The 12,500-nt window shown below is 45.3% G+C and overlaps 1 protein-coding gene across 1 annotated transcript in view; it reads right to left on the reverse strand.

Annotated features, from left to right (window-relative positions):
* Window positions 1-1,254: 1,254 nt before the first annotated feature.
* The window catches only part of LOC147026139 (inorganic pyrophosphatase 2, mitochondrial-like), a 74,322-nt gene continuing 63,076 nt past the window's right edge, over window positions 1,255-12,500 (reverse strand). The window contains exons 6-7 of the mRNA XM_085881249.1: window positions 10,503-10,622; window positions 1,255-1,461 (exon numbers count right to left, since the gene is read on the reverse strand). Of these exons, the coding sequence (XP_085737375.1) occupies window positions 1,270-1,461; window positions 10,503-10,622 (312 nt within the window). The 3' untranslated portion in view covers window positions 1,255-1,269. The remainder of the gene's footprint in view (window positions 1,462-10,502; window positions 10,623-12,500) is intronic.

Genomic DNA, 12,500 nt, shown 5'->3' on the forward strand with positions numbered 1-12,500 from the left:
TGGAATGATTTTCAATTTTGTTTGACTGCCAGACAGACTGAAGCAATTGCTCTGCGAGTTTGCATGCACACGTGGGATGAGATTCCATAAAATTTGCCAAAATAAGAGCCAACATACTGCTAAAGTAAACTGCAGGTTCATGTTCTGATTTGTGTTCTGCAATTTTCAAAATATAAAATTCAATTGAAATGAAGTAGTTCCTCCATCATAGACTGACACCTGTCAAAAAGTGAACCAATTGCTTAACCTCATTTTGTGCTATGTGTATGGGGTAACAAGCAAAATGCAGATCAGAGTGCCTGGGAAGTTATGCTACTTCCTTCCAAGCTCATCGATTGCATTTGTCTGAAGTCAAGTGCAGTGTCGGCTCATGTACTATCTGTATGTGGGCGTGATTCATGTTACAGATCCTTCATAAGCCTTCAAACGTGAAGAAAGAAAAGAAACATCCAGCATTACAAAAAGCAGAGCCAATTTTCTATTACGTACACAAACACACACACACACACACACACACACACACACACACACACACACACACACACACACACACACACACACACACACACACACACACACACACACACACACACACACACACACACACACCTCAGTTATAATGCAATTCTTACACCCTCAATCACAAAAAAGTGGAATGAAGTATTCACCACCTGTTTTGGTGAACTATAAATAAAATACCAGCAAAAAGAGCCCTGTGACATTTCTGATCTTGTCATCTTAACCTCTAAATTGTTCCCCATATCAGGTGAATAATTACCAAGGCTAAGGATTCATGCCAAAATAGTTTTTCAATTTCCATTGAAGATATACTTCATTTCAGAGATGCTCTTCTTTGAGACAAACAATCCAGCCTCACAAATCCCAGAACACTTTAGAACCATCCTTCTCACTCAATGAATCTTATTTTATTCTTAATTGCAAAATATTTGTTCACCAAAGTCAAGACAGTAAGAATGGAAAGGGAACTGCGCCAAGAAAGTTATGAGAAACATAACAGAAATGGATAAAGTAAACATAACTTTCCAACAATATTGTATTCAGAACAGCACGTGACTGAAGATTTGATACGATTCATAGTCAATTCAATTTTTACATTATTCTTGGAACAATTCTTCATAACAAATCTACAGGTATGCTAGTGGTTGGAAGTGGCAGTGGTGGTAGATAACGGGCCCTTTTACTTGTAAAACTGACCCCTTTAACAGTTGTATCTTTCACTTTAAAAGTCACAGCCATATTTTCACAGCTTCAGGAGAGAAAAAAAAAAGGCCAGATTATAGTTGTACCCTGTTTCGCACCAATCCGATAGCTGGTAGAGATGAAAGAAATAAAAGAAAAAGTAAACAGACTTACACGTGAGCCAATCTCGCAGACATCAATCGGGTCATTGTCGCCTTTACAGCCAGTAGCAGGATCAATGTGGTGTGGGTCCTCCCAAGTCTGAGGAACATTTCAGGTGGAGGTCAGGTCCTCTCAAAATAAGTCACTTGGATTCAGCACATATTTTGTGCAAGTTTACTGATGTTTAAAATCTTGCAACATTACAAATTTTGGACTGCCCACCATTCAAAGATGGTCATGTAACAAATGTGTGCAAAACTGAAAAGGGTAATAAATTATCAGAATTCTAGAGAACCTATTCCAGTAAAGGAATTGCCGAAATGCTTTCTTTCATGTCAAGGTTGAAACTTGACATTGGTTTTAAATTTGACTCTGTGGCATAATGGTCAGAGCATCCGCTCTGGGAGGTCGGCTGCTCAAATCCCAGCTCTGAGTCATAGAAAAGGCTTTAAAAAAAAAAAAAAAAAAAAGAAAGAAAAAAAAAATAATAATTCAAAAAAAAAAGTACACGCTCCTTCCTGGCTTGGAGATCAGCATTTAAAGGATAGAGCAAGGACAAAAACAAAGGTTGGTATCCATGGGGAGGAAGTTCCTCCTCCATCGTTTTGCTGAATGCAGAGAAAAGCAAGGTCACACAGATGACTTCACTGGGACCCAGTGCTTTGAGAAGTGATGTCCCTTCCCCCAATTCCAGCGGTTGTGTTTGGTTGAAAGTAAAATCTGGTGCTGTCTCATATCTGCATGTGCATGCGATTTTTGTTGCAAATCCTCCACGAGTCTTGGAACGTGTTTGTGCATATGCATGTATGTATGTATGTATTCATGTATGTATGTATGTATGCATGCATGTATTTATTTATTTATTTTTCTTTTGGCGTGAAGATGGCCGGGTTTGAATCCCGCTCCTGTCAGCAGTTGTTGTCATGGTGCTGGGGTTCGAATCCCATTACCTAAATTTGTGGTAGCCAGGCGGTTAACACCGACCAACCTCCGGGTCGATCGAGCAGTCCTTATTCCTCGGAGGCAGACAAGCTCATCGACATGGATTTAAGCACGTGCTCGAAGGGTATGGGGAAAGACGACAGAGCCCAGTGAGGGCAGTAACAGACAGAGAAGTTCTTGGAATGGAACGGAAGGAGGAACGGAAGGACAGCACAATAGTCCATTCGAATTACACTATAACCTGAAACAAATTGCAAGTTTTTTTATTGCTGGATCCTGTTCAGGGGGGTCACTTTGAATGTCCCAATATAAAATAGGACAAAATAGGACCACCGGAAGTGCCCTAATTTGCATAAATTCAAAATGGCCGCCATTGAGCACTTGGGGGGCTATCTCCTAAACGGTGCGTTTTAGACCCCATAAATGTATTATTAGCAGATAGGAAAGTGACCCAAGGAATCCAAGTATGTCAAAATTTGTATATGACATCATATATGTCAGAAATGACGTCATTGATGAAGTCATTGATATAATTTATCTTAAATTTATGTTGTCCTCAATGTTTTTGTAGGAAGTACATGTATGACGTTCTTTGGAAATATCCTAGTCTGAAATATGTTCCATGAGCTATGCCTTGTACATTAACAAATTCAAATGTATACCTCCACAGAGTCTGTCCTATGCATGTCCTGGCTTATTCACATGATGAGGTTTTACTTAGTCTGAATCAATATCGGTGGCAACATCCCCTTATAAGTGCATGATGTCCCTTTGCATCCCGTGCATGATTGTGAACACTCTCAGCCATTTTTCCGACAGCTGCAACGTAGGGTGTCACAATCACCCTTGCATTGGCACCGGATTATTTTCAACAGATATTCCAGTGCAGGAAACAAGTCCATCTTGCTTGGCTGCATTCGACTATCTGACAAATGCCACCCCCAATCCGTTGGATTCAGTTCTTCTTTCCCCATCCAAACCTGGGCTTGATAGTAAAACCTCTGTGAGTGATATCTTGCTGCGTTGGATGTTGGAGGTAGCGTCTGTACTTGGACGCTGCGAGCACTGGTAGCCACCTTTTCCGAGAACTTCCTGGCTCTCAGGTCATCCAGGCTTTCTTCCATCTTTCCACCACATAGAAAGACAAGAGCGCTTTCTCCTGCTTTATCTACGTCCTCTACCCCCAACCCTTCTTGAGCCAACTTTAGAATTTGCAACTTAAGCTCATGATGATTTTGGGATTTCTTCACGGGCGCTCATTTCCCTATCCCAAATATCCTGGATGTTGTGTCGCATCCAGCAATGGCATGGATCACTGGCAAGAGACGACACAATTCTTTCCCCAACTGCTTCTTGAGGCAAACAATGTCCCAGACTCTCCTCTTCACCTCCTTCTCCCCACACTTGCGTTCTAACCTGAAGACGAGTCCTTTGCAATCATCACCACAATAGAAACACAACAGTGCAAGAAGATCTGTATCTTCTCCTATTAGTTGCGTACAAGCAGACGTTGAACACCTTACAGCCGTTTTCACAATCAAGACATCAGCATCAGCATCACCATCTGCGCTTAGGGTCTTGATGCCGTTTTCACCCATCTTCTGTTACGGAGTTGTATTTGCTTCCCTGTTCTGACGTTTACACTACAAACTATGTGGTAAATGGCATCTGCCGCGTGAAGGTCAATGCAAAATGCCAAACGTCCCCGAACTTTCTCTGCCCAACGATCGTTTGAGGGCCTTTGGTCGCATGCTTTAAAGATAGACCTCTGGAAGTCCCACGTTCGAACAGGGTAAGAATCATCAGAGTTGGTGTCTGCTGACATCCCACAAAGGAAGCAGTGTTCCAAAAAGTTAAATATGGGTTCAATAGAACGGCGACTTGGCGGCTCTGGCTCCTCCCGAAACTTTCGTTTTAACGAAAACTGTATAGATTTCTTGTTGCAAAAGTCTAGTCTGCATTCAGAGTGGAACTTCTGCCCCACCATCACATTGATGGCAACTCTTGATTTTGCAGCTTCCCTCTCTCTATGGGCACCCTTCTCTGTCAAAGTAAACGTTTGTCGGCCATCATCAAGCTGTTTCTCGCACATGGCACACTCTGTGTCATCCATGGTGTAGATGTCACCCTGTGGATGGAAAATTAGTTTTTAGGATATTGTCAAAGCTATGCTAAATTCCACGAAAATCAGTCAAGTAGTTTACCTAATGCTATGCGCATACATACGACGTCTAATACCCCACACAAACAATCTGAACCAAACACCATATACACAGTACACATCAGAAATCACTACACAAACCATGCAAAATGAAATCAGTCATGCCCACAGTGTAAAAATAGCCGCATAAATCTGATGTATTGTACAGATACACTCATGATCACCTGAACAAAGTCACCTGGCCGTTGAGTCCATTTACCTTAGGTGAAATGTGCTGGTGTAGGTTACCCTGATTGGGGGGGGGAGGGGGTTTGTTGTGTTGCATAGTTTATTTGTCAATCCCGATGTATACTAGATAAGGGAAAATAAACTCTTTTGAATTTGAATTGAATTTGTTTGACACCTATGATGTCATATATGATGCCAATGACATCATTTCTGACATGTATGACATCATATACAAATTTTGACGACATATTTGGATTCCTTGGGGTCACTTTCCTATCTGCTAATACATTTATGGGGTCTAAAACGCACCATTTAGGAGATATCAGCCCCCCCAAGTGCTCAATGGTGGCCATTTTGAATTTATGCAAATTAGGGCACTTCCGGTGGTCCTATTTTGTCCTATTTTATATTGGGACATTCAGAGTGACCCCCTGAACAAGATCCAGCAATAAAAAAAAACTATTGCAATTTGTTTCAGGTTCAGCCATTCTGGGGCTAAATCTTCTGGACGACAAGGGGGTTTTATCCGTGACCCCCACTACAAATACACAAAACGCGGTTTCTTAAGAAGGGAATACATTTAATGAAACAAATATCTACAAGGACAATAATGAAGATGATCAGGACAATAATGTAACAAATTTAATAAACAACTCCGATGATCGAGGCCTCGCACACACAGACAAAAGGTGACAGGTGACAAACGAAAATAAAACCCCCCTTTAAAAAATAAACTGATACTCAGCATGGCCAAGGGCTGGCCCTCATCGATTTGGTGTTGGGGAGCTTCGTCCGGCACATGCAATTGCAAGCAAAATGATGCAGTCTCTTGTCGAGCCCGGGAGGAAGGCGCCTCCACCATCCACGTGCACATGCAGGCAGAATCGCGCTCCCCTTCCACTAGCTTTCCAAACTCTACATGCGCAAATCTGGCCAGCACCTCCTCGATTGGCTCCAGACATGAACTCCACCCTGCTCGATCTCTCTCCGAAACCCCCTCGCCAAGCACACAAACTGCGCCTTCGATCCTCCTCTCTTTCTTATCCTCCGTATCCTCCACCCCCGGGGCGTGGCCTCCTCGCCTCCAAAGTTGGGAAGGCGGGGCTTCTCCTGTTGTTGTTTCAGGGACTCTGTGCCTAGCTTACGGCCTGGCTTGGAATATAAAAACGTGGGGAAAATTACACAAGGTAATCACGTAGAGGGGAACTTATTTTACTCTCAAAACTAATTCACATCGTACCACCCCTCATGTGGTGACACGTAACACTTAAGCTGACAGATTCCCTGACTTGTATACATTGAGGTGCTTCTACCCATCCACGGACCATGCCACACGATACAATCCTATCTGTACTAATAAATCGGTTCATCTATTCCCATAATAACAACACAGCCCTCTCACCAGAACCATAGCTCCTGCAAGGTTCGATGCAGGCATTACCATTCCAGCCTTACCACTTACCGACTCGCACCTAATTAGCTTATGAAATAAATTAGAAGGTGCTTTGGGAAGTGAGCCATAGCTAACTTACCTATTCCCCTTAACATTTTACACCCCTTAAACACAACTCAAATATTTTCAAAACTCTTGGTTCCTCGCTCCTAACTCTTGGGGCAGGTAGAAAATGTCAGAAAACACACACAAAAACCTACTATAATGGCCAAAATCTTATCCAAAGAAAAATTTACTTTAACGTCTGTACAACCCCCCTTCTAAAGACTGCATTCATCGGTGGATGCCACAATACCCAATGTGACCTGCGGAGCCGTCCCAATTTGCCTATCCAAATTTCCGTGTGCCCTGCCTCTCCAGGACAGGTTAGTGATGGATTTAGTGAACATTCCTCACCCATTCATACATAAACCCAATATCAATCATTCATTCCAACCCTGCAAGGCCATGGTTTAAATGTTGTTAAACACATGTGTGATTTTTTGTCACTTTGTCAGGTCTTTGTCAGGTCAGGTTCGATCTGTGACCTGCTACAGGTACCATGTAAACCTGTACTAACCTGTTCCATGGTCGGGTTGTCGGCGACTAAACCGTCTCCCCCACCAGGTTTTCTGGTGAGGAGGGTGTTTGGATATGGACACCCAGCAGGATTAAAAACAAAACCTGTCAAAGGGCGGAGGAGCTCCTTGTGAGCCAACGGCCATCCATATCTAGTGCCCAACTGTGTCTGCGGACGTCCTCCTGCAGTTGGGTCACTTCTTATTAGGAGGTTGGTGGCAGGATTTGCACTCCAGCCACCGTAAAACGCTTCATTCCGCAAAACGCAAAAACGCAAAAAAATCTGAAAACCCACTCCGTGGGAGTACCTCCTGTGCAGCTTCCCTTCGCAGGGCAGCTCACCGGATGATGGGATTGGGGCAAAGCCTTCGGGACCCCCAATCTTTGATAGGAGGGAAACCACGGGGTAACATCCCTGGGTCAGATTGCGGGAGAGTGTGTCGGAGTGGTGCTGAGGTGTCGTCCACCAGACGGCGGTCTCCTTGGGTTAACCTGAGGCGGTCCCTTCGGGTGGGTGCCTGGAATGTCCTATCCCTAAGAGAGGATGATCACCTGTCTCTGTTATCATCTGAGCTCAAGCGTTTGGACATCGGGATTGCAGCTCTCTCTGAGGTTCGGAGACCGGATTGCGGCGAGATAATGGTGGGTGGTTACACCCACTATTGGTCTGGTCGCTCTGATGGTTACCATACCCAAGGAGTTGCTGTAGCTGTGTCCAATAAGCTGACCCCAATGATAATTGAGGTAACACCGGTCAACGAGCGTATTATGAGATTAAGGATTCGTCACTCCTTAGGTGTCATTTCCCTGGTCTCTATTTATGCTCCGACTGAGGCGAGTGATCTTACCGTGAAGGACACATTCTACGCCACACTCGAGTCTGTGGTTGATCAGTGCCCCAGACGAGATACACTTCTAGTCTTGGGGGATTTCAATGCATCGACTGGAACTGATAGGGATGGTTATGAGGTGTGTGTTGGTCCCCATGGGTCAGGAACTATGAACCAGAATAGCACTAAGTTCCTTGACTTTGCAAGAAGTCATGGACTTAGGGTGGCTGGTTCATGGTTTCAGCGCCCGCAAGCTCATCGCTGGACTTGGTATTCCAACGCTGGCGGTGTGGCAAAGGAGATTGACCATGTCCTCATTGACGGTCGTTGGAGGATGATCCAGAACTGCAGGGTCTACCGGAGTGCTCAGTTCCTCAATACTGACCACAGGCTTGTTGTAGCAACTCTAAAGCTGCACCTTCAATCCTGGAGAATGGTACCATCCCAGCCTAGGCTGGATGTTGCCAAGCTCAGGGATGAGAGAGTAGCTGAGGAGTTTGCGAACAGGCTGAGTGGACACTTGGGGGGTCTGGGTGCTTTGGGGGTCCTGAAGAGTTGTGGAGCACCTTCAAGACCACCGTCCTTGATGTTGCCGGTGGATGCCTTGGAGTTCACCGCAGGGCAAAGAAGAATTTTGTCTCTCAAGGGACACTGGATACCATTGACCAGAGTCGCAGGGCCAGGCTGAATGGCAGAGCTGAGCTGTTCAGGGAGCTGAGGCGTAAAACTGTACGTGCACTGAGGGTGGACAAGGAGGCCTATGTGCGAGGAATCTGTGAGGGGTAGAGCATCACCTGTGGACAGGTGATTCTCGTCCCGCTTACAGGGGAATTCGCGCATTACGTTCATCCAAGCCCATCCCTCGGAGCACTGCAGTTCGAGCAGAGAGTGGTAGGCTCTTGACAGAGGAGTCTGAAGTGAAGGCCCGCTGGGCCGGTTACTTTGAGCGGTTGTACCAGGCTGATCCCCCAGCTGTCGAGTTGGACGTCAAGGGTGTTACAATCCCTGTTGCTGACCCTCGAATCAACTGTGGTCCACCATCGCTTGTGGAAACACGGGCTGCGGTGAACCAGTTGAAACGGGGCAAAGCTCCAGGGATCTGTGGCATCCATGCCGAACTTCTCAAGGCTGGTGGAAATGCTGCACTCGCGTCGTTGCATGCAGTTTTGTGCTCTGCCTGGAACACAGGCATCATCCCAACTGACTGGAAGAGGGGCCTTGTTGTCCCTCTCTGGAAAGGGAAGGGTGATCGCCAAGACTGCAACAACTACCGAGGGGTGACGCTGCTCTCAGTGCCGGGCAAGGTCTTTGCTCGGATAATTCTTGATAGGGTTCGCCACCATCTGCTTGAGCACCAGCGTCCAGAGCAGTCAGGCTTTACACCAAAGAGGTCAACGATTGACCGTATCCTTGCACTTCGTGTCCTCACCGAACGCAGACGAGAGTTTCGGCAGGGGCTGCTTGCAGCCTATGTTGATCTCTGTAAAGCGTTCGATTCAGTGAATCGGGATGTCCTCTGGAGGATTCTTGGTCTTCGTGGGGTGCCACCAAAACTGATCGATCTGATGTCTGAACTCTACTCTGGTACTGAGAGTGCTGTGAAGTGTGGTGGTACCATCTCTGACTTATTTCCAGTTGTTACTGGAGTTCGTCAGGGGTGTGTACTTGCCCCCACACTTTTCAGCACTTGTATGGACTGGATTTTTGGGAGGATGTCGGAGAGATCAAGTTGCGGTGCATCGTTTGGCAATGTCAAGATCTCGGACCTTGATTTTGCAGATGATGCAGTCATCTTTGCGGAGACTTTAGACATCCTCTTGGGGGCCCTCGAGGTGCTGAATGAGGAGTCGGAGCCGTTGGGATTACGGATTTCTTGGGTCAAAACAAAGATCCAGGCTTTCGGTGACATCTTGGATGCTGCTGTCCTGTCTGTGTCTGTTTGTGGTGAGGATGTTGAGGTCGTGGATAGATTCACTTACCTTGGCAGTGATATTCATGTCTCCGCAGGTTGTGAGCCGGAGGTCAATAGACGTCTGGGTCGGGCCTGGGGAGTCATGGATTCACTGGATCATGGGGTGTGGCGCTGCCGGTACCTGTGCGGGAGGACGAAAGTCCGAGTCTTCAGGTCCTTGGTACTTCCAGTCTTGCTCTATGGGTGCGAGACTTGGACTTTGACCAAGGATCTGAGACGGAGACTTAATTCCTTTGGTACCAGGTCTCTTCGGAGAATCCTTGGCTATCGCTGGTCGGATTTTGTGTCCAACGAGCGGTTGCTGAGAGAGACTCGGATGAGATTTGTTACCTGCATAGTCCGTGAGCGTCAGCTGCGGCTGTATGGACATGTGGCTCGTTTTCCTGACGCTGATCCTGCTCACCAGATTCTCTCAGCGAGGGAGTCTCATGAGTGGAGGAGGCCAGTGGGCCGACCACGTGCCTCATGGTTGCAGCAGGTTGACCATCATCTCAAGGAGATGGGGATGGGCCTGGCATCTGCCTGGGGGATGGCCAGACGGAGGCCCCTGGAGTACCGGCGGAAAGTGGACGCAGCGACGCGCTGTTCTGGCACATGCTCCCATACCTGACCTGACCTGACATGTGTGATCCTCAACTGGGCAGAGGGCAGGTACCATACAACAAAAATGATGGGGCCTCTTCCGGTTGTGGTACCCGCAGTCCAAAACCAAGTCGCTCGACTTATGACTTTTTGCCCCCCCTCCCACCCCCTTCAACTATTCGGTCCCTGACAGTAAAAACAGCTCCTTTGCTGTACGCCACATCGGGGACGGCCTCCACACATCCAGGCTCTCACAGACTCATACGGGTCGCCAGGGATCTGTCAGATTTAGCAACTGTCCAAATCCAAAAAGCTGTACAATTTTTGTTCAGGATACAAGCAAATAAAAAAACAATTTCTTATCCATACAATAGCAAAGATTTCAGAACTAAAACATAGCATTTGTGCACATACCTGAGGTAGGGCACCATAGTTCCAGATGTAGCCTTTGTGTGGGAAGACGCTGGCCACATAACGCAGTTTTCCCTTCTTTACATCTTGCTTTATTGGGTTCAGTTCTTCCTTGGTAGCAATCTAAGGTCAATAAGTAAGAAGAAAGTTCTTTCATCAATCACATTTTAAGAGCTTAACAAGAAAAGAACAAGAAAAAGAAAGAAAAAAATTCACAATGGCAGCAAAGCAATCGATACGACACTAAACATACAACAAAAGGTCATTAGGTCATTTGGATAAATTTTGGGGGGTTGTATGCCCAAAGTAAAATGGGTTTTGGAACTGCTGCGATGCTTGGAATGGAGCATGGGTTAACAGCTTTTACACAAAACAAAAATATTATGTTCTGACTTCTTCTTCACCACTCCCCCTACCCCCCCCCCTTCCCCCCTCCTTTCACCTCAATATTTTAAATAGAATGAACAAACTTTGATACAATACCGGTGATGAAGGTTGTGGTCAAGGTTCATTTAAATTGAGTGTGTAGTTTCCGAGGAGAAAACAAATACATATTTGTAAACCTTTCCAGACCCCGATATTTTTTTAATGTCATGAACAATCATTGGTACATCACAGGTGATGAAGGTTGTAGTCAAGTTTCATCAGAATTGTGTGTTGTTACTGAGAAGAAAGCAAATACCTATTTTGGGTGGCAACGTCCCTTCCCATCCCCCCCCCACCCCTCCCTGCATAGACACCCTCACGGTCAATTTTTTTTTAATACCATGAACAAACTTTGGTACATATAGGGTGATGAAGGTCATGGTAAAGTTTCATTAAAATCGTATGTGTACTTTCAGAGAAGAGGTTGCAAGTATTTATCGATGGATGGATGACGTGCCATCCCATAAGCTCCCCAGAACCATGGTCCAGGTGAGCGAACCAGGGAACCATTGGTCGGTGTGGATAACCCACAAAATATGTAATGGAGAAGAAAGTAAATACAAAAGGATTTTTTTTTTTACTGCCATGAACAAACATTGGTTCATCACGGGTGATGAGGTTGTGGATATTTCATCAGAATTGTGTGTGTAGTTTATGTGAAGAAAGCAAATGCTTCTATTGGGGAGACAACCACCTCCGTAGACCCCTCAAACCCATATTTTTTTAATGCCGTGAACAAACTTTGGTACATCACGGGTGATTAAAGTTGTGGTCAAGTTTAATCGGAATAGCATGTGTCATTTCTGAGAAGAAAGAAGCCCCTCAACATAGGTATTTGCAATAACATTGGTTCATTGGTACATTTTGCCGATTCCGTCCCACATTGACATCCTCCTCGGTATCACTATTCTACCCGGTGAGCACCCAGGGGTATTGCCCCGATTTTTTTTTTCTTATCAAACCAATTTTTTTTCTTATTAATCTTCTGCAATCCTTCTCAAATAATAATAATAATAATAATAATAGTAATAATAAAAACAAATAAATATGGCCTCTTAAAATGCTTCAAATTTTTTTCACATGTGTGGTTCTCATTACTGCATCATAAATCACTACTCTTTTTCTATTTCAACAGACGGCTCTCAATTCAACCTTTCCTTCATACCTTGTCTAAAAAGTCCAACTGCGACAAGGTTTCTTTTCTCCCTTCAATGAATTCTCCATCATTGCATCCCTCACATAATGTCTTCAGTCGCATCTATGACCGAAAATTTTAAAAAACAGCACAGCAAAGTGGGCGTAACCCCTCAGCCCCTTGACGCAAACCAATTTCAAGATGGTGGCCATATTGAAAATCACAGCATGCCCATTTTCGAAAGGAACCTTCCTCTACTCAACCCCAACACACCCAGCAAAAATGGATTTAATCGGACAAGGCGTTCTCGAAATCGACGGAAACCAATTTCAAGAAGGCTGCCATGGAGGCCACATTGAAAATCGTAGCGCGCCCATTTTCGAAAGGAACCTTCCTCTACTCAACCCCATTATACCTCGCCAGAATGAAATAAATGTGTG

This window comes from Eptatretus burgeri, chromosome 5, assembly GCF_056783735.1.
Source record: "Eptatretus burgeri isolate ZD-2024b chromosome 5, Ebu_testis_v1, whole genome shotgun sequence".
Taxonomy (NCBI): Eukaryota; Metazoa; Chordata; class Myxini; order Myxiniformes; family Myxinidae; genus Eptatretus; species Eptatretus burgeri.